This window comes from Echinops telfairi, unplaced genomic scaffold (genome assembly GCF_000313985.2).
Source record: "Echinops telfairi isolate 266 unplaced genomic scaffold, ASM31398v2 ScPeMD7_31;HRSCAF=116, whole genome shotgun sequence".
In the NCBI taxonomy this organism is placed as follows: domain Eukaryota; kingdom Metazoa; phylum Chordata; class Mammalia; order Afrosoricida; family Tenrecidae; genus Echinops; species Echinops telfairi.
Window position 1 is genome coordinate 5844425 of NW_022103928.1, and position 22152 is coordinate 5866576.

At 43.6% G+C, this 22152-nt stretch overlaps 1 protein-coding gene across 2 annotated transcripts in view; it reads left to right on the top strand.

The window, feature by feature from the left end:
• SHQ1 (SHQ1, H/ACA ribonucleoprotein assembly factor) overlaps positions 1 to 22152 on the top strand; it is a 146153-nt gene that overhangs the window by 28201 nt on the left and 95800 nt on the right. For both annotated transcript variants that reach the window (XM_004702562.2, XM_045289892.1), the window contains 4 exons: positions 3017 to 3144; positions 14677 to 14831; positions 18674 to 18727; positions 21642 to 21765. In XM_004702562.2, the coding sequence (XP_004702619.1) occupies positions 3017 to 3144; positions 14677 to 14831; positions 18674 to 18727; positions 21642 to 21765 (461 nt within the window). The remainder of the gene's footprint in view (positions 1 to 3016; positions 3145 to 14676; positions 14832 to 18673; positions 18728 to 21641; positions 21766 to 22152) is intronic.

Here is a 22152-nt window from a genome sequence, read left to right on the forward strand (position 1 = left end):
CTTGGCTTATTACACTTAGCATGATTTCCTCCAGTTCTTCCCATGCGGTGATGTGCTTCGTGTGGTCATCACTGCTTTTTAGCGTTGCGTAGTACTCCATTGTATGTATATACCAGTTTTTTAAATCCATTTGTCTGTTGATGGAAATTTGGGTTGTTTCCAACTCCTTACAATTGTGAACTGTGCCGCAATGAACATTGGAGCACAAATGTCTGGCCTTGGTTTGTTTCTCGCCTCTTCTGGGTATATGCCCAGAAGGGGGTTGCTGGGTCATTTGGTAGCTCAATTTCCATCTGTTTTAGATATTGCCAAATCGATTTCCATAATGACTGTACATATCTCTACAGGTCCACCAGCAGTGGATGAGTGTTCCTATCTCACCACAGCCCTCCAACACTTGTTGCTTTCTGATTTTTTCAATTGGGCTGTCTTGAGGGTGTTAGGTGGTATCTCATTATTGTTTTAATTTGTATTTCTCTTATGGCTAGTGAACGGGAACATTTTCTCATATGTTTATTGGCCTTTCAGATTTCTGCCCTTGTGAAACTTCTGTTCAGGTCCTTTGCCCACCTCCTCAGTGGACAATTAGTTTTTTTCTTTTTGGAAGCTAGCAGAGTATTATAGATTTTAGTAATAAGACTTTTGTCTGATGTGTCATTGCTAAAGATGTTTTCCCAGTGCTCTTATTATTCTCTTCGTGAATTCTTTCCATGTGCATAGGTGTTGTTTTATCTTCAGTATATCCCACTTGTCAAATTGTGCCCCCTCTGTGTTTGTATCCTTCCCTATTTCTGATAGCCTATGCATTCCCTGCACCAATGTTCTCAGGTTTGTCTCAATTCCCTCATCGATGGCCCTAATAGTTTGGGATTGTACCTCAAGGTCTGTGATCCACCTTGAGTTTATTCTTACGCATGGAGTGAGATAAGAGTCTTGCTTTATTTTTCTGCAGGTAAATATCCATTTTTTCCAGCCCTACTTGTTGAAGAGGGTATCTGCTTCCCATTGGATATTTTTGGGGCCCTTATCAAAGATCTGTTGTCTGTATGCTGATGATTTTATTTCTGGGTTTTCAGTTCTTTTCCATTGGTCTGAGTATCTGTCATTATACCCATCCCATGTGTTTTTGACCAGTGTGGCTGTATAATATGCGCTAAAGTCAGGGAAAGCAAGCCCTCCCACTGTGTCCTTCTTCTTGAGGAGTTCTCTGCTAGTTCTGGGCTTCTTCCCTCTCCATATGAAATTGGTAAACAGTTTTCCCATTTCTTTGAAGAAAGATGAGGGTAATTGTATCGGGATTGCATTAAACTTACGTAGTGCCTTGGGCAAAACTGACATCTTTACTATATTGAGTCTTCCAATCCACGAGTATGGGATATTCTTCCATTTGTTGAGGTCACTCTTGATTTCTTGTAATAGTGTTCTGTAGTGTTCCTCATATAAATATTTTGTTCTTTTAGTCAGGTATATCCCTAGATATTTCAGTTTGTGCTTGGCTGTTGTGAAGGGTACCAACTTTTTTATATCCTCTTCTGTGGTCTTATCTGATGTATATAGCAGTTTGATAGACTACTGTTTGTTGATCTTGCATCCTGCCACTCTGCCATATTCCTCTGTTGTTTCCAGTACTCCCCTTGTGGGGCTTTTGGGATATTCCATATATAAAATCATATAATCTGCGAATAATAATAGTTTTACCTCTTCCTCAGGTGAATCCCTTTGATGTCTTTTCTTTGCCTTAATCTGTTAGCTAAAACCTTCAACACGACGTTAAATAAGAGTGGGGACAAGGGGCATCCTTGTCTGGTCCTGTGTCTGGTATTTCACTAATACTTTATACCTAACTTTATACTTAAAGGGCCCTGGTGGCCCTGTAGGATAAGCTTTGAGTTGCTAACTACCAGCTCAAACTCACCAGCTGCTTCCTGGGAGAAAGATGAGGCAGTCTGCTTTCATAAAAATGTATAGCCTCATCAGTGTAGGTGGTCACCCAAGGGGGATGATTCATAATGTTCTGTAACATAAAATGAAAATGATGTCTCTAAGGTGAACCAAAGACATGTGTAAACTATGGATGCATGACTGGATTTTTGGCTTGTACTTAATTCTAGCCCTAATCTAAGAATAACTAGTTTTTATGACATGGCCCTGCTTGATGCTCACCCTCTTGAAGAGATCACTGAAGATACGGGTGCTAAAGCAAAGTGTGGTGAAGAAACCACATGGTTCCTGACTATCAGAAAGAATAGTGTCTGGGCTCTTAAGACTTGTTTTTAAATGAGCAACTGTCGATGTGAGTTGTCAACCAAGTCCATGTGGAAGAAACACACGGGCCTGTGTGATCCAAGGATTGTAAATTATATAATCCAATTCCAAAGGAGGGAATGATGTAAGAGCTGAAATTGTAAACACCTTTATTTGCAGAAGACTTAGATGACAGTGGAAGCCGTAAACCCATTTGCAGGGTGTACACATGCATTAAATCTCTGGTGAATATCCTCTGATCATAGTTGAGGGTTGTGAATAGCCAGACAAGAGAGCATTGTAAAGTCAATTATGGCAGACATAGTTAGGTTAAAAGATAATATCTTATCATTTGATTTCCCTTTTGACCTATTTTAAAGCTGTTTCGGTTTTCAGAAAATGTTTTTCTGTATATGAAATCCAGGGTAGATAAATCTATAGAGATAGCAACTGGATCATTGATTGCTTAGAGGTGTGGCAGGGGAAGTAGGGGAAATGGAGAACTAATAACGATGAGGACAAGAATGAAGAAAGAGTTATAAAACTGATGGTGGTGATGATTGACAACTCTCCTTTATGTGACTGAACTATTAGATGGTGTGATATGTGAATTGTATGCTAATAAAACTGTTAGAGGCAAAAAAAGCCTCAGAATTCCCTAGTTTAGGTGTTTGTAGTGTGAATGTGATGAGTTGAGATAAATTCTTAAAAAAATGAGAATCATGCTAAACATATAGCCCATTGAGTGTGTTTTCCTCCCCTGCCTTTCCAGGGCTGACTTTTTTGAAGAGGAGGCAGTTGAACAGGTTTTGAAGTATAAGCCTTGGTGGACTGATCTATATTCAAACATGACGGCGTCTGCGGGGGAGAACCAGGAGCAAGAAAAGCATGGTGCGCCAGGTAAGAGACTCACTTGACTAATTTTAAAAACTGCGGAGTTCCAAGTTTACTTCCCTTTATTTAGCCATCGTACGGTAGTGATCAACTCATAAAGTGATCACCTGATTCGTACTTGCTCATTTTGGAAATGCCGTTCTCTGACACACTATTTCTGGGAAATTCTTTTAAAGTACTCTTTTCCTTTTGAATCATTGGAATCCTTTTACTTTTTTTGGGGGGTGGGGCTAAATTTAGGGATAGGCGCAGTTATTGAATGCTCTTGGGAGATTTGCACATTCCTCCATGGTAAGGACATTTGAGTATTCGTGATAATGGGGGGAAAACCCATCTCATTTGCTTTGCTTGGTTAATGAATTTGCATTGTACTCCCCGCATTTGGCTTTCTGAGTAAGCAAGGATAATTATCAACAGGTATTCAGAGAGAGCAGGTGGACCGACTTTTACTGATGAACGCTGAGCTGGGCCTTTTCTGAACCATGTTTATCATTAAACCAAATATTACCCAAAGATTCCTTTCTAAGGTGTTCATTTTATTATCACCCCCTCTAAGTATAAGGCTGTTGGATCAAACTTTTTTTTTAAATCACACTTATAAATGACAAATATAGCAGGTTCAGATAGATAAGAAGACCTACTTTTTCTGTCGTTACATTAATATACCTTTAGATACTAATGCAATTTTAGTGTTTAAGTGAAAGGAGTGTGCACGCACTGAGACACATATGTGCACATACACGCACACATGCTTTCTGAAGGATATTATAGGGTCTCCTTCAGATCTCTCCACTCCAAATTCCTCTTCCTGAATGGCTACTGCTAACACGTTTGAGCTACTTTTCAATGCTTATTGTTGTCGTTAGCTGCCATTGAGTTGGTCCCGGGCCCATGGTGCCCGGGGGCCCACCCCACCCCCCCTGCTGCCTGGTCCTGTGTCACACCTGTGATTGGTTTCAGATCAGACTGCTGTTTGTTGACTGCTTTTGCGAAGAGAGATCCACGGTTGGTGGCCACCTGGGCTGTTGACTAACAGCTGGCACTGGCGCCCTCACAGTGTGCTAGGAGAAATCACACCATGGCCATCGACTGCTCAGGCAGAGCAACTGCAGGTTCTCTTTGATTCTCTGCACTGCAATGATCACTCTCTAAAAATTTTTGATTTTCATTTTTTGTGTGTGAATTCCCAGGGATGAAATGTCTCCAAAGGCAGAGAGCTTGTTTGGCTTGTTGTCTGCTGTGTCTTCAGTGTCCAGCAGTAGTGCTGTTACATGATGCCCCAAACCAACTCACTGCCCTGGGGTGGATTCCCCCTCAGGACAACCCAGAGCACATTAGCAGAACTGCCCTTGTGGGTTCTGAGGCTACAAATCTTTATGTGAGAAGAAAGCTCATCTTTCTCCCAGATGATACATGATAGATATTCAACAAATATTTATGCAGTAAATAAATACTGTGATACACAATCTTTGTGGTTAGACTTGCTATCGCCTAGATCATCCAGAAAATTAAATTAGCTCTAAGGTAGAGAAGAAACTCATTTATGACTTATATTTGTTCCGACCAGAACATGCATTTTATTTCTGATTCCAGTTTAGTAATTTTCCAGCAACTTCACACATTCTCTACACACATTTTTAGGTGTAGAGTGGTATAAAAAGCTTATTCATTCTTGAAGTCATCAATGATATCAACCTGGCTGAATCAGGTTCCCCAACAGTTTCTAGGGTAATAGTTTTTTTGCAGTTTGGGTGCAAGTTTACAGAGGAAATTAGTTTTCTGTTCAGCAGTTTATACTTCAGTGTTTTGTTTTGTGACACTGATTACAATCCCTCTGTAATAATCACTTTCCCTACTCCTTCCGGGTTCTGTTTGTGTCCCACTCTCCTTTCCTTCTTATTGCCTTTTGAGCGTTGTTTTGGGGCCATTGCTGCCTCCACACCGGGGTGTGCCTCCGTGGTGTTTTGTTCCTGTTACGGGATTGTCAGTTGTTTGACTGAAGGTTAACATACTGAAGTGAGTGCAGGATCAGGTTTGCCTAATGAGGTGGTGTGGGAGGGAATTGGTGGCTGTGTAGTTGAGTTTTCCATCCACAAGGGTGAGCTAGTCGCCCTACAAATCAAGTTAGAGCTGTAGGTAGTTCTCATTTTTGCTTTTTCATATTATAGCTCTTGCTGCCGGTTTTCTGGGCATCATTTTAACAGGACATAGAGCCACTCCGTCCTTTTGCCCACTCCTGACCTGCCATCTCTGCTGTGGCATACCTCCAGATTGTTGCTTTAGAAACTGTCAGTGAAATGATGTTAGTGATTCTAATAATCTGCTTGAAAAGCAGCATTGGCACATGATCTAAGGTAGAACTACTTGCAATCTGTAATGGACAGAACCCACTGCTGTCAAGGACAGAGCACAGCCCCATACTGGTTCCAAGGCAGTAATGTCAATGGACACTGGCCGCACCTCTTTCTCCCATGACATGCCCGGTGAGTCCGACCACTGACCTTTTGGTTAGCACAGCAAAGGTCTTGGGCACTGCACGGACAGCAGTTCTTCTAAGTACGCGCAGTATGTGACTCAACCAAACTACTGCCTTGTGTTGATTCTGGCTCATAGCGACCCTATAGGGTTTCTGAGACTGTAGACCTCTCTGGGAGTAGACGGCCTGCTCTTTCCTCTGCAGAGGGGATGGTGGGTTTGAACTTCTTGCCTTGTGGTTAGCAGTTCGGTGCTTATTCCACAAAGCAAACACAGATCCTTGAGATTGGGCTAAGTATAGGATATTAGCTAAATCTGGCACTCAGAGTTTAACTCCTTGCTGTGCCACAGACTAGTGTGTGATCTCACAACCCCTATGCGTTGCTGTAGAAATCCTGTAATGCCTACTGCGTAGAGCCATTGTGGTGAGGCTTAAATGAGGTGCTGTACTTAAAATCCTAAGCATATTGTAAACTCAGTGGTCGGAGGGCCAGGCCTCAAAGGGCTTCTCTGTGAAATTACAATTCTTTACACTGGCAAAGTTTCTAAGTGAAAATTTTCTCTTTTTTTCAGTGAAATTTCTTAATGAGATTTTTCACCTTTTTTTTCTTGTTCGAATATTTGAGACACCCAGAATTGGAGGAAGACATTGAAGTGTGCTGAAGGATAAAATACATATTCCCAGAATAAGATCTGAGAGAAAAGGAATAGGCCATAACATTCCCCCTTTCCCCCAGGAGCACGATGCTGCCGCATCTTCTCTTTTCCTGGTTCTTCCTTGCCTTTCGCTTAGAGCAGAGCGGAGTGGCCTCCTCACATTCACCTGGGGCCTCCCGGATATCACAGTGCAGGGGAAGGGTGGATTGTAATTCCTCCTTAGCCGGGTTTGCTTTGAATTCCAGACTCTTTAGGTGGTGAATTTTCTTCCCTATCTTTGCCTCCGATATGATTCACACAGCCCTGTGCTGTAACCCCAAGACTTTTATTAACATCTCCCGCCTTCTTACAATCTTTGCTCCCCACAGGCTTGTAAATGGAAGTGCTAACTGCTGCACTCCCACGGAGCTCTGGAGGGGGGCTCACCACTTTCCCAGGCTGTCTGTCAGTGGCTAATCTGAGCCCCAGAATTTAGGCACTCGGCTGCTTGTTATGACACCATGCAGCATTTAGAATCACTGAACCTGCGAACAGGGACATCCTGCTTGGCACCACTGAGCCCCTCTGTGTCTGTAGAGTAGTTGTCAGTGTCAGCTCTGAAAGTTGTCGCTGCACGGGCTGCCCGGTCACTGAAGATGTAAATATAACACGTGGCCTCAGGTTCCCTAGACAGAAGCGAGTGCACACTGGCAGAGATTTGCATTATTCTGAGGGGACCCTGGGTGTGACTGGCTTGTTGACCCAGAGAAGATAGGAATGTGTGTGTAGGAATATATAAAAGTAGTCCAACTGGAAAATACCCAGGAAAGAGGAAGACCTCTGACTGACCCTTAGGCATTCTGCTGGGAGCCCCTTTGACGTTCTGTGAGGTGCTGATGAAATTTTAATGTTGCACAGTCGTCCTGAGCCATTTGATTCAATGCGAGGAACAGCTTCCTTCCCAAATGAATTGCGTGTTCAGCTGGCTTTTGTTTCACTGTGGCTTGTTTTCAGAAATATAATTAACTGAAATGTAGTGAACTACATAGCAAAGCTGCTTTGTAGTGTAGCTAAGTCATACAAACGCTTGACAAATGTTGTTCAGGGTGGCAGTCACCCAAGTCTTGTTGCTGCTGCATCGCTGCTTAGTTCAGGGGCTGCTGCTCCGTGAGACCTGGTGCACAGACCTCCCCGAGGCCGCCGGGAGGGTGGTGGTGCGATTTACAACTCTAACACAAAGCCGTGGGAGCTCCGACTTTGGGCTCTTAGATTGTTGTGGGCTCTTTCTACTTCCTCAGTGTCTTCGCTCATATTTAGATTCGGACTCTGTGTATAAGCAATGAACAAAGTAGGCAACACAGCACACAAGACCCCTCACTCAGCCAAGGGTGACGGCGTCCTGACGGAAAGCCCAGGGCTGCCTAACTGGCTCCAGTGCAGTGCTCTCGGCAGGCTTCGGTCATCACACATGACCTGGGAGAGGTCCACAATGTAACATCACCTCCTGCCCTTCTCAGATCAGCCTTTACGCACGATTAAGTGTGAGAGTGGAGGAGTAGACACAAGCCGACGTGTTGTTAAATGGTTACAGGCACACTTCCTTGGTGATCTACAGTGATGTAAAAGCAGAGATCATTATTAGTCAGCTAGGATATAAACCCTTTACTCTGGTGAGAAAATATCATCAGGAACACCTGGCACTACCCTATTAGCTAAATTGATGAACATCTCAAAAGTATGCTGAAGGGAGTAGTCTGTCTCTAAACCTTCTTGCTAAATACAAGGGGCAGGGGGCCTTTAAAATACCTTGTCATGTGTATTTCATGCCTTGAGAATGTTATTGAACTGCTTCCTTAAAATGCATCACTTAAAAGTGGACTGAAAGCCTTTGCTTAAAGTTAGGGATCTTCAGGTGAGCCTTAATGAGAAATCAACACTGTGTTTCTGTCCTGATAACTTCATTGTTCCATGTCAGCCTTTATTTGGTAGGCCAGCAAATTAAAAGCATTCTTACAGCTATTTGTTATTGTCCAGGTTTGTCCAAAATATTTCTTTGTACATTTTATAGGATTTCTGATGAAAAATAATCATGTAAATGTATTTTTTACACTAGTTTATTTTAGTGAACAAAGGAAATCAGTGTATGCCAGGTTGTTTTCCCCCAGGTGCAGAAACAGCCTGGAGGCCATATCTGACCTCCAGCCGCCAAGCTGATTGCTACAAGGTAGAGGATAGACATGCCTCCACCCTCCATCCTGTTTGACCCTCCTTAGTCTCCTGCGGTGGGTCCACAATTCATTGCAGTGGCCACACAGAGCTCACAGTCTGCACTCACAGTGCAGGTGAGAAATGCTCAAGATACAGATGTTCAGTCAAGCCGGTTCCTACTCTGCCATGGCCCCAGGCAGACCTCTCAGCCTCTGGGCTTACCCTCTGTCCCTCCTGTAATGTTACAAAGCTCTTTTAGGACTGGCCAATAAGTGCCCCAAAGGCATGCCAACTCCTTCATAAGCCTCAGCCTGGAGGCACTAGCTCCAGTTCCTTTGGGCAGCAAACCTAGCTTCCCCAGTTATGTGGTCAGAGGCAACTGCTCCACAAGCCAGCCTCTTTCTTGCCCCAGAACACTCAGCTACAGTTGCTCTGTGGCCTGGGAAATCCACCAGTCTGTCTCCTGCTGATCCCTGCTTCTGCTGCTAGTGCAGAACCTGGTTCTCTGCCACTCCTGTGGTGTCAAAAACTCTTCTCGAGTAAGTAGAGCAGGGTCTTGGAGTCCAAGATCACTCCCAGTCTTGCTGGTAGTGAGGTTTCTCTTCTCTTCCCCGCCTCCCTCCCTGCAGTGAATCATGTAATCGGATCAGTATATTAATGAACCTACTTTTTATCCAGATGCATCATGAAAGTTCTTCTGTGAGAGTAACAAAGAACGTGCTTGCTGGGTGTGTCTTCTGATCTGTTTTCCCATGGGCTGGGTATGTGAGCACCCTGCAGCTGCTGGCTTGAACCCAGCAGTGGTTGTCGTGTGATGCCCCACCAGCCCAGGGTTAGGATAGTGGTATGAAAATCTTTATTTATGCCATGTATTTGGGGGCTTTTTGTTATAGCAACTTTTTCTATCATTGCTTAAATAGGATTTGCAATTCTAAAAGCTAGGGAGAACAAAGTGGAAAGTATTTTGATTTTACTTTGATCTGGTAAGGGTAAGCATGGGGCTGCTAACCCCAAGGTCAGCAGTTCAAACCAACCAAGTGCTCTGTGGTAGAAAGATGAGACTATTTGCTTCTGTGAAGATTTCTGACCTTGGAAACTTTTTTACAGGTCTTTTTTACAGAGTCAAAATTAACTCGTTGGCATAGGGCTTGGTTTTGGGTTTTGAAGCATTAGAACTGGTAGCTGCATGCTCCTTTGTTGGTCTAGGTAGACTAGAGAAACAGATTCATAGACACTCATGTGTATAAGAAAGCGTTTTATATAAAGAGTAATTGTACATTAAGAAAAGATCCTAGCCCAGTCCAGATCAAGTCCATAAGGCCGATATAACCCATATGTGTGATCCCAATCTATAAAGTCCTCTTCAGACTCAAGAGACACATGTAACGATGCCAAATGAAGGAAGATCACAGTCCATTGGGTGGGAGATATTGTGGATCCAGTGGTGTTGTAAGCATCTCAGCACTGGCAGGGGTCTCTACCTGGCTCCTCCAGCTCAGGGCACTAGTGTAGCTCTGTGTGCCTTGTCAGCACCATTGTCTCCCAGGGAGTAAGCGTATGTCCCTTCTCCAGCATGATATTCATCTCCTTTGTGCCTTCAAATGAGGTCATCAAGCTGAGACCAGATTGACAGGCTAAACTCCACCCTTCACTCGTAAGTCTCAAATTGACAACAGATTATGTAACTGCCACAGACCACTGAATTTGTTTCTTTTGTCCATCTAGACTAACAAAAGTTGTCTTTTGAAAGTAGTTATCTCATAAGGCATGGAAGGAAAATAATTAGACAGGTACTATGTTGAAATTGCACTCTTAAATGCCATCAAGTCAATTCTAACGTTTAATTCAGCCATCGGGCAGGGGAGAACTGCCCTTGTGGGTTTCCGGGACTCACGCTACTGGAGTAGAAAGCCACATCTTTCTCCTGAGGAGTAGCTGGTGGTTTTGAACTGCTAACCTTGTGGTTACTAGCCCAAGGGGTAACCCATTATGCCACCAGGACTCCTGTTGTATAGTGGGGGGAAATGGATTATTTAAACCAGTGTTTCCCAAAGCATGTGATACTGCCCACTCGGCGAGGCGGGTCTTGGAACAATCCAGGGGGGCTGTAAAAGTAGACACCTATACTTTATCTTGGGTTATATACTATAGTACAAAAGTTTTTAAATGCTAGGGGTCACCAAGTAATTTTTTCTGAAAAGGGGCAGTAGGACAAATAAGTTTGCTCTTCTGTGATTTAAACTTTGCTGGCACAATTAACTGTTCATTTGGAATAAGTGGGAATCTTAAAACATGACAAAATAACTTCCAGATGTATTAAAAACATAATAAATGTAAGAAGTGAAACCAAAAAGCTTAAGACAATCTAAGAGACTTCATGTGCAGTCCAAGGACGGGCTATACATCTAGACTCTTAGAATGGATGCTGTCGTTATTAGGGGCTGTCCAGGTGGCTTTGACTCATAGTGGCCTCCTGCACAGCAGAACAAAATAAAACAAAACACTGCTGGTGTTGTGCTAGCCTCACCGTTGTTCTGTTAGAGCCCATCGTTGCAGCCACTGTGTCAAGCCCTCTCATTGAGGGTCTTCCTCTTTTTTGCTGACCCTCCACTTTACCAAACTTTTCCGGGGAGTAGTCTCTTCTGATAACAAGTCCAACATATAAAAAACAAAGTCTCGCCACCCCCACAAGAGAGATTTGTTCTTCGGGCAGTTGGAGTACTTTCAGTATGCAGAGACATCAGTTCTCGGGCATCTTATTCGCTGTGCAGCTTTCCTGGGCATCAGAGGCGGCTGAAGATACCCCGGCTTGGGTGTGGTGTGCCTTAGTCCTCCCCGGGACAGCTCTGCTCGTTAACACGGTAAAGAGGTCTGTGCCGCAGGTTTGCTCCGGCCCTTTCTGTGAGCATTGGTTGGGGATCCAGTAAAGTGGAATCCTTGGCAGCGTCAGGCTTCTCTCCATTTATCATGAGGATTTTGGTTTTCTTTATATTGAGTTGTAGTCCATGCTGATCCTCATCTTTTCATTTCAGCCGTCAAAGTTGTGTCGTCTGCATTTCACAGACTTAACGAGACTTCCTTTACTCCCTCAGCTGCTGCGTTCTTGTTTGTGTAGTTCAGCTTCTCAGATTATTTGCTGGGTGCACAGATAGCGCATCTATGGTGAAAGGATACAACTGTAACACACTCTTCTGGTCTAATTTTAAACCACGCACGATTCTCTTGTCCTCTTGTCTTGAATGGCCGCTTCTTTGCCCATGTCCAGGTTCTTCATGAGCACAATGCAGTGTTCTCGAATTCCCGTTCTTCTCAAAGGGATCCCTAGTGTGTTGTGATCTTTAACATGCACTGGCAATGAAACTCTAGGAAACATCTTTCTCGTGTTCTGCTTTCAGTCAAGAGCCACCTGACATCAGCCACAAGCTCCCCGTCGATATGCACTAACAGATGTTTCAAAATTATCTTCGGCAACATTTTACTTGCTTGTGATATTAGTGATATTGTATGAAAACTTCCACATTCTGTTGGGGTCCCTTCCTGTGGAATAGGCATAAACTGGATCTCTTTCTGTAGGATGGCCAGGTAGTTGTCCTCCAAATTTCTTGGCATAGGTTAGTGAGTGCTTTTAGGGCTGCATCAGTTTGTTGAAACATTTCATTTGGTATTCTGACAATTCCTGGAGCCTTGTTTTGGCGAATGAATGCCTTTAATGCAGCTTACACTTCTTCTCTCAGTAGAAGACTCCTTAACAGAATTCTTCTGTCATTGATTCTTGATTGTACTCTACCTCTTGAAGCGGTTGTGTGTTGACTAATCCTCCTTATTCTATCTTTGATGCTTCCTGCATGATTTAATATTTTGCTCTTAGAATCCTTCCATAATGCAACTTGAAGCTTACTTTTTTTCCTTCAGTTCTTTCAGCTTGAGATGTTGAGATCTTAGCCCCTTTTGGTTTTCTAACTGTGTGTCTTCACATTTCATTATGATGCTTTGTCATTTTAAGCTGCCCTTCAGCATTTTATGTTCAATTTTTTAACTTCATTTCTTTTGTTTGCTTTACCTACTCTACATTCAAGAGCAAGTTTCAGATTCTCTTCTGACACCTACTTTGGTCTTTTTTCGGGAGTGGGGGATGTGTTTGTGTGTGTGTGTATACATATATATAGTCATTGAATTTAAGCATGGAGAGAGAAAAAGAAAACAGAAAAAATAATACTCAGTTCCATGAAAAGTAAATACTTCAATGAAGAAATATTCCATGAAATCAAAATGGTATATGTGGAGAGATGAATTGGGTTCAGATCTATCATATACAAATGCTCTCACAAATGGAAAGAATGGATAAAAGAGATTGAAATGCGTTAGTCACAGGAAATCAAATTTTGATTGCCAACAAGCATATGCAATATTGTTCAAAGCCTAGATGCTGGAGAAATACTAATTGAAGTTACAATGATAAGTCACTGTACAGTTTCTATTATCGGCTGCAGAACAAATGCTCACAAATTTAGCACCTCAACACAGTATACTTTTATGTGGCAACTGTTTTTGTGAATGGGAAGCCCAGGCCTAGCTGCAGTCTAGGTATTGGCAACTGTATTGCTTTCTGGGGCACTCAGGTGCTGTGCAAGCTCACATGAGTTCTGGCAGAATTCTGCTCCTTGTGACTGGAGAACTAAGGAAAACCTATGCGTTCTTGCTGCTTGCTATCAGCTGGGCCTGCTCTCAGATCTTAGCCCTCCCCAGTTCCCTGCCACCGGCCTCTCACAACAGGGCAGCTGATTTATTCAAAGCCGGCAGGCAAATCTCTGGTTGCAGTCAGTGAACAAAGTAGCACAATTATGGGAGTGCCGTGCCCATCACCTTTGCCATCTTTTATCAGGAACAAGTCCCAGGCCCAACCGCCACACAATGACATAGCTCCTGTGAGACCGTCTTCGAATCCGGGCAACCTGGAGGCCACCGTCAGGTTACTTCCACCACACTGGAAGTTATTGGAAGAAAATATGACGTGCATTGGGAGGATAGGGTAGGGCGTGTGTGTGAGAGAAAAAAGGTGTATGTCATGGGTTGGGCTTTGGATTTTATTCATGATTGTTAGAAAGGACGCTGCAGGGTTGGTTCTCTGCGAGTGTGAGTCGACTTGATAGCACTGGGTTTGGTTAGAAGTGAGAATCATCGTTGCCTTTAAATGAGGCAAAATGTACTTTTTGTCTCAATGAATCGCTCTTAGGAATCTGTTTGATGACAGTCAAGCCTCTGGTGTCCAAGGATCTAAGCCAGGACATTTACTGCAGCATGAGTAGCAGTGGCAGGACATTGTGAGCCAAGTGAGTGCCTGTCAGTGGGAGGAGTGGTTGGACGCAGCAAGGTGCACTGTGGAACTTAGAAAAACTCACCTAATTACTAACTGACCTGGCGGGATTTGTGAGCGTGAGTGAGGTAGGCTAGATGCAGAAAAGTAACCTAATTCTTATGAGGGAAAAGGTAGACACTCCCTCATATTTACATGTGTATGTCTGTATTGGATTATAGAAATGTGGCAGGTACATATGAAGGGGCTTCAAAACGTGTATGGAAATGTTCCATTATCTTCTAATTGCATTTTCCTTGAGCTTTTTGAAGGCTCCACATGGATAGGAAGGTTTTAACTTGGGGGAGGCTGTTGATGAAGATGACAGTGGGGAGAGGATCCAAGCAAAGGAAGACAGGACAGGCAGGCTGTGTTGAAACGAGGCACCCTGTCCCCACTCGTCTAATGTGTGCGATGTGGTCGCACTTATGTGCAAATTTGCATCTATGTATACAGAACATTGAAAAATAAAGATTATCCTTAATATTGATCAATATATAGGACTATTCTTCTGTCTGTGAATGTGTTCAGAGTTGTTTACTTAACTATGGTTATTTTTCCCCAAGATATATTAATTATCTAAATTATAATATTAATAACTTGCATTTAGATGCCTTAAACACAGAACACTAGCAAGAATGAAAAGAGAGAAGTCTGGGAAGTAAGGGAAAGCTGTTTAGAAATCTGCTCTTTATGTAGTCGACGAGGGTCAGACCCCACCCTCGCTGTGGGTCTACTTAAAAAGTTGCTTCATATCTGGAGTTAAATAGAAAAATTTATCCATGTTGTATTTTGGACAAACTTTGCACGCTGGGATTTTACAAAGCTGAATGAAATATCTAATGTTTAAAAGCATTTTCTTCCAGTGTTCTTTTCTGAAGATGAGAAATATCAACTACGGAAATTTATCAATAAATTCTACCTGCTGGATCAGAGTGCCCGCCGGCAAGTGTACTACAGCTTGACTGACATTCTTCTGGCCTATTGCTATGAAATGCGCGTCACGGAGGGAGAAAAGAATGTAAGTGCACATGTGCCCGTTATGGCACCACGTCTGTATTGTGATGGTGTCTGCTGTCTGCTTGGGAGCAAAACCTGCTGTGATTAGTTATTTAAAGAACGCTGCAGGCCTTGGGGCAAGTGTGTGTTGGTGGCAGGTAGAAGCATGAAAGCACGGCATATGTGTGGTCTCTTTCTGTTCTTTGTCGGCATTCATTTCCACCAGATGAGGAAGTTTAAGGATGAAAGGTGAGAGTAGAGAGTCAGGATATCTCGGGCTCTCATCTCCCTTTGAGGATCCCTGGGGGCACCGTGGTTAAGTGCACAACTGCTAACTGAAAGGGCAGCAGTTTGAATTCACCACTTGTTCTGTGAGCCAAAGATGTGTCTGTCTACTTCTGTAAAGATGCACAGCCTTGGCAACCCCATGGGGCCAGGTCTGCTTTGTCCTATAGGATGCCCGTGAGCCAGTGGTCTCCGTGGCAACAAGATCTATAAATTACCAATTTTGAAAATGACCTTTTAAAATAACATAGATTTTGCCGTATCACTTCTAAAACCACACCTGATTTTGTAAACAAGAGCTGCATTTGTTTCTCAGCTACATCACTGATCCAGATACAGGATGAGTGGTCTTTCCAGTTTCTGTACATCCTCACGTGTTTATAATTGTCCATGCTCACGGACTCATTAATTAATTCATTTCAAAAAAAGTAGACAAATAGTTCAAAGGTGGTGCCTCTCTTCTCAGTCCTGTGTTAATGTGCATATGTACATCTATGCATGTGTATGCTCACATCGGATCAGGCCATATCTATATTATTGACTGCTTTCCTCATCCAGCATCATAACCCTAGCATAGTATTGGAATGAGAATTTTATATGAGCCACATCCGTTGTTGCCGTGATTCTGAGAGTTTCTAAGGGCACTCTGGCTCTTGAGAGGTTGCATTTGTCTTCCCAATGAGCTGAATGAGCGGCTCAGTGTAGTCAGGGCATCTTATGGCCCAAAATGCACCTCTCCTCTCCTTTCATCTTTTGAGGATACCACCACTAGAAAGAACATGTTTTCAGAAATAAAGTGCTTATGTTTTTGCTTAGAAAAACAAAAACAACGATTGTGAGTGTTTAGTTATACTTGATAGAATTTGCCATTTGACTCAGAGTTGTGTGCTCAATATCCATACATTTACTTATTCTTACATGCCTTTTCTGAAAGACCAAATGCAACTGTTAAGTGCCGCAGATAGCATTTTGACATTCACTTTGATTCTTTAAAAGAAAATTTTTATTTTATTAATCATCTTATTGGGGGGCTCCTACAAATCCCATAACAATCCATCATTTGGTTGTATCAAGCACACTTGCACATATGCTGCCATCAACACTTCCAAAATATTTTCTTTCAACTTGAGCCCCTGGCACCAGCTTTTTTTCCTCTCCCACCCATGTGAATTCTTGATCAATTGTATATTATTTCATGTTTAACACTCGTCATTGTGTCCCTTCACCCACATTTCTTTTATTCGTCTCCTGGGAGTGGGCTATGTATTCAACCCTGTGGTGGGTTCTCCTTTTCTCAAACTCCTGCCCTCAGCATCCCCCTACCCTCATGATATCGCTACTCCCACTACTGTTCCTGGGGGCTTCATCTGTCCTGCATCCCCGGTGTCCACGGCTCTTACCTGTACCAATGTGTGTACTCTGGCCTAGCCGGATTTGTAAGGCAGAACTGGGTCATGGTAGGGGGTTGGGCAGGGAGGAAGCATTCAGGAACCAGAGGAATGATGCATGTCTCATCAGTGCTACACTGCACCCTGGTTGAATCGTCTCCTCCTTGTAACCCTTCTGTGGGGGACGTTTAATTGTCTACAGATGGGCTTTGGGTCTCCACTGCAAACCCCCCTCATTCACATCAATATAATTGTTTCTTTTGGATCTTTTGATAACAATACCTGATCTGGTCGACACCTCATGATCACACAGGCTGGTGTGCTTCTTCCATGTGAGCTTATTTGCTTCCCTGCTAGATGGCAGCTTGTTTAACTTCAAACTTTTAAGACCTCAGATGCTATATCTTTTGATTGCCGGGCATCATCCACTTTCTTCACCACATTTGCTTATATACTCATTTTGTCTTCAGTGATCGTGTCGAGATGGTATCAAAGAGTGCAGGGTTATTAGAGGACAGTGTTCTTGTGTTTAGGGCTGCTTTGAGTAGAGGCCTGAAGTCTGTCTGCTATCTTAATACGTTAGCATATAAATATATGTACATTACCTCTATCCCTTTCTTTATAAATTAATATCTTTACATATATACATACCTATAGCTGTACCTCCATAAATAGCTTTTGCTTCCTCCTTCTTTGCTTGATTTCCTTTCACATTCCTCCTGTCCTGCTATCATGCTTCCCCTCCACCAGCCCTCAGTAATTCCTCGTAGGTACATTGCCCTTGGTCAAACCCCACCAGGCCTCCACGCCATCATTTAGATTGCGTGTTGCTTCCTCATCCCTGAGTTTGTTGGTTTCCTGCTTCAGTCCTCTCCCAGGTGCCCCAGCACTGCTGGTTTCACTGTTTTCTTCTTGGGATTGTTTGTCCTGCCTATCTTATATAGATAGACATAGGGCGAAAGAAAAAAAAAAAATCCTGATATTTTCAGGTTTGTCTGCTGACCTTTATGAGTGCTTTCCAGTTGGGTCTGATGAGGAACCAAGTCCTGTCCCCCGAGTCAGAAGTCTATTTTCAGGGTTCCTTGGGGACTTGGTTACTTTGCTCCCCTTGCTGCCCTGTTGCACTCCCTTCGAGCTTCACCCCGCTGTGCCCGGGGCAGACCAGGCACACTTTCCACACAGTGTCTCCAGTGCTGTGTCCGGCAGGGCTCTGGGTCAGTGAGGAAGCATAGTGTCTCCTGGTGGGGCCGGCCCTATGGTGTTCTCTGTGCGTTGGCTGCTCTGAGCAGGGATGTCATCGCCTGAGGCTTGGTGGGCCATGATGAGGTCCACTCTCTCTCTCTTTCCCTCTTAGTTTGCTCACTTGTGGTCTTGACAGACCTGCCACTCCTCAGTGCTGTCCTCTGTATTACATTCCTCTGGGGAAGGGTCAACATAGCTCGGCTTGGTCCCAGCCCCGTTCTCTCTGTTAGTTTGCTGCTCCATGCAAGTGTGCTTCTCTCAAGGTGTGGTGCTCCAGGATGGGGTCTGGTCCCTCTGCCTTTCCTCAGGGATGGCCATGGTCTCGGCAGCCAGGCCCGAGCAGAGAGAGGGAGGACAGGGCGGAAGCAGACAGAATAACTGTCTGCTTTGATTCTCCGGGTAGATTGTTTTGCTTGAGACTGGGAGACCAGTAACTTTTCTAAGAAGGACAGAAATTGAGCAATTGTCACTCAGATTTGAAAGTGTCAAAGCTTCTAATTATTTGCTTTTTTGTCCTGGTGCTCTTGTCACTCAAAAAACTTCATTTGCTAAAATTCCAAGGAGCTTTGACAGAAACTTGCCTCTGATAGCCTCTGTACCAGGAACTCCCTTCCATTAAGTGTAGTCTGACTCACAGCAACCCTGTAGGACAGGGCAGAACGGCCCCCGTGGGTTTCCGAGACGGTAGCTCTTTGTGGAAATAAACAGCCTCGCCTTTCTCCGGAGGAGTGGCTGGTGCTTTCGGGGTGGTTAGCAGCCCAGCGCTAAACCCACTCTGCCACCAGGGCACCTCAGCAGCAGCAAAGTGTTTGTTTGTGCACAGTCTTGAGTACTTCTTAGTTTCTGCATGTGTCAGGGCTACGCAGATACTCTCTGACGGGGTGTATTTATGTTCTCTTTCAGTAGTGCCACTTCTAACACGACTGTGCTCTTTCCAACACAAACCCAGGTTGAGTCTGCGTGGAACATCAGAAAGCTGAGTTCTACACTGTGCTGGTTCGAGGTATGATTTTCATTTGCAGTTGTTTAGATTTTATTTGCTCCTTAAGTTATTCTAGTGTCCTTGTTAGTCCCTTTTGGGTAGTTCAAGAAATCCCATGATTTTCTAAAAGGAGAGGTTTTGTAATACTAGAATTCTCATTTCATTAGTTACTCTTACTCTAATCTTAGCATGCTGGTGAAGCCAGGCTTAATGTGTTGGAAGCTGGGGAGGACCACGCAGTTGGGAGATGAGTGGAGGATGGATTTTGGTAGTGTGTTTGTGTGCAGAGCTCCAAGATGGGAATCACACTTAATGTGATAACATTACTTGCCACTACTTACTATGGAGGGCTAAGTTAAACATTTCACAAATAAAAGGAGGCTTCAAAACATTTGTGGGAAATGGAATAGAAAGATAATAGAATTCTTTAACCAACTTTTAGAAGCTCTCTCCTATTACCTTCTTTGGAGCTCTAGTGGCAAAGGGGGTTAAACGGCGGGCTGATAACCAGTGTCAGGAGAACCACAGTTGTCAGCAACTGCTGGCACTAGTTAGCGGCCCCAAGCCAGTCGTCTCTGTGCAGCAGAAAGATGAGTCTGTCTGCTCCCAAAGAGACGCACAGTCTCGCAAACCCCAGGGAGCAGTTCTCCTTCTTGTAGGGTTGCTGTGAGCTGGAATCAGTCAGTGGTTGATTGTAGTCAGTCATCGTTGGAAGTTCCGCCCAAACCTGACCTGCATCCTAGCAACCTGTGAGTTTTGTTTTTTTAAATAAAAAATCAATTTAAGTTGTTACTAAATTCTGTCATCAGTTATGACAACTAGTTTTTCTTTCTGATTTTAATCTCAAACGCTGTACATTTTGTTGTCAAAATCACAGTTGTTCCATGACATCACTTTGTTCAAGTAATAGTTAAAAGTTAAGTGACTGAAAGAATTCCTTCTGCAGTGAGATTCTTGCTCCTCAATAAGTGCTCCGTACACCAACAGCCTAGCCAGCCGTCTCACTGGGAGCTGTTTAGAAAGCCATTCCCACCGTAGAGCCGCCAAGTCAGAGCCAGATCTCCAGGTGGTGCCTGTGCATTCTCGGGTGGAGAAGCCTGTTCTCTGGCTCTCATTTGGAACTTACCGATGGCTGTGATGAGCATCTAATATAGGACACCGTTTTTAAATAGCTTTAATAGCTTATATTGCAAACAAAGTAGTTGGTAGTTAGATAATTTCATTGCTCAGGTTTAAAAAGCTTACATGAAAATTCACCAGGTTATAGTTTTACTTTGAAACATGTATTGCCCTTGAGGTAAGTTAGAATTGCTGGCCATGTTAATATCAATAGCTTATGTGTCAAAACCCCACCAAGCCTGCACCACTGAGTTGATTCCATAGCAATCCTATATGAGTTTTCAAGACTATAAGTGTTTGTGGGAGCAGACAAGCCTCATCTTTTTCCTGCAGTTTGAATCACTGACATGCAGTTGGTTAGGTGCGTAGTTGAAACCCAGCAGCCAACCAATGCCTAATTCACAAAGCCTCACATGTTACAGTCTGTAAATATTTAGGTTTTTTTAAAGTTCATAATTCTTTTTAGATAAACACTTTTTGTGCTAAATATTTATTGTGTTAAGGATGACTACACGTGAGAATTATGCTGCTCTTTAAGTTTTACTTTTATTTTCAAGTTTTATACAAACCCAAAGCAAGCTCACTGTCATCGAGTCGATTCTGACTCATGGTAACACGATAGGACAGGGTAGGACTGCTCCCGTGGGCTTCCGAGAGCTGACAGCCCCATTGTCCTCCTTGGAGCGGCAGCTGGTTTTGAATCACTGACCTTGTGCTGAGCAGCCCAGTGCATGACCACTGCCCCCCGGGCTCCTCACGTTCTCCACATGAGGGCTTCAAAAAGCTCAAGGGAAAATGGAATAAAAGGTAATGGAATTTTCCCACAAATTCTTAAATCCCTCTCATAAACCAGTTAGTTTTATGCTTATCAAGAAAAGAGTGTTCAACTGATTTTGTTATAAATGGCCTCTCTCCAGAGCCCTGGTGGCACAGGAGTTAATGCTTAACGTATGGTCAGTGGCTTGAAGTCACACGCGCTGTGCAGGACAGAGAGGTGGCAGTCAGTGTCTGTGAAGAGTGATGTCTTTGCAGACCCTGCCCGACGCGCCTGTTCTGCCTACCGTGAGACCAGCGCCAGGGCAGTGCGCAAGGGTTCAGTGCATGGTAAATGCGTTGTCAGGTTGGTACTATTCAAAATCCAACTTTTTATTGTTATTGTTTAGAAATCAATAGAGAGATGATTAAAAAAGAAGACTGTTTCTCCTTGATGTGTGAAAGCAAGTTTTTAATAAATACCACGCATTACTCATGTCCATAACAATGCCAGAAAAAGTGGTGAGCTATTGTCCCTGAAAAGTTCAACATCCTTCATCTCCGTGTCCTGAATATTCTTAAATGGCATGAGCATAAAACATAGATAATTTTAAAACGTTCGTTACGTGACTCTGTATTTTGTTAATGCCATGTGCTTTAGGTTCTTATTTGTTATCCTTTAAAGATTTTCAAAAAACATCTTTGCTGTATATGTTAGGGTTTAAGGAGCATTGTAATCTGCTGCTGTAAACAAAGACACCCTGACTGCTGAGCCCATTCCAGCTCTTAGCAACCTACCTAGGGTTTCCTGGGTGGTAAGCCTTGATGGGACCAGATAGCCTCACCCCTCTCTCTTGGAGAGACTGGGGGGTTTGAATTGCTGACTCTGTGGCTGGTAGCCACCATCTAACCTACGGTGCCACCAGGGCTCCACTTCAGGATTTTATGATTCTCTCCTGCTTGGTTGCCTGCTGACCCCCAAATAGCTTCTACTTCCTTGTGTCCATGTAGTTGTATAATGTATTTTATGCATGAGATTACTTACTAAAATGGTCCTTCACAGACTTGGACGGACATTCATGAAATCCTGGTGTCCTTCGGGAGAAGGGTGCTGTGCTACCCACTTTATCGCCATTTCAAGCTGGTGCTGAAGGCCTGCAGAGATACAGTGAAGATACTCCAGCTCGGTGAGACATTACTGTGCTTGTGAGAGGGAGAAAGCTATAAGCTCTGAGTGTATGAAGTAGAAACGATCTATCTAAAACCCGAGCATTACCCCAGGCCAAGATACGTAGAGGGAATAGTCTCATGATGCAGATACAGGATCACCGAGCGGTGTGACACTTCTCTGGCAGTCCTGTAATAGCAAGCGTAGTCGTCCAGGCCCAGGTGTAGTGCGGTGTATTGCTTCAGTCTGTATTTCCAGAATGCCTATAGCTTTCTAGATGCTAAATAGAGGACGGTGGGGGAGAAGAAGAAATTCAGTCCATGGCATGCCCTTGTGAAGTTTACAGTTTCATGGGGGAGACAGAAGATAAATCAGCACGTCATTCCAAGATACTCATAGTGACGTG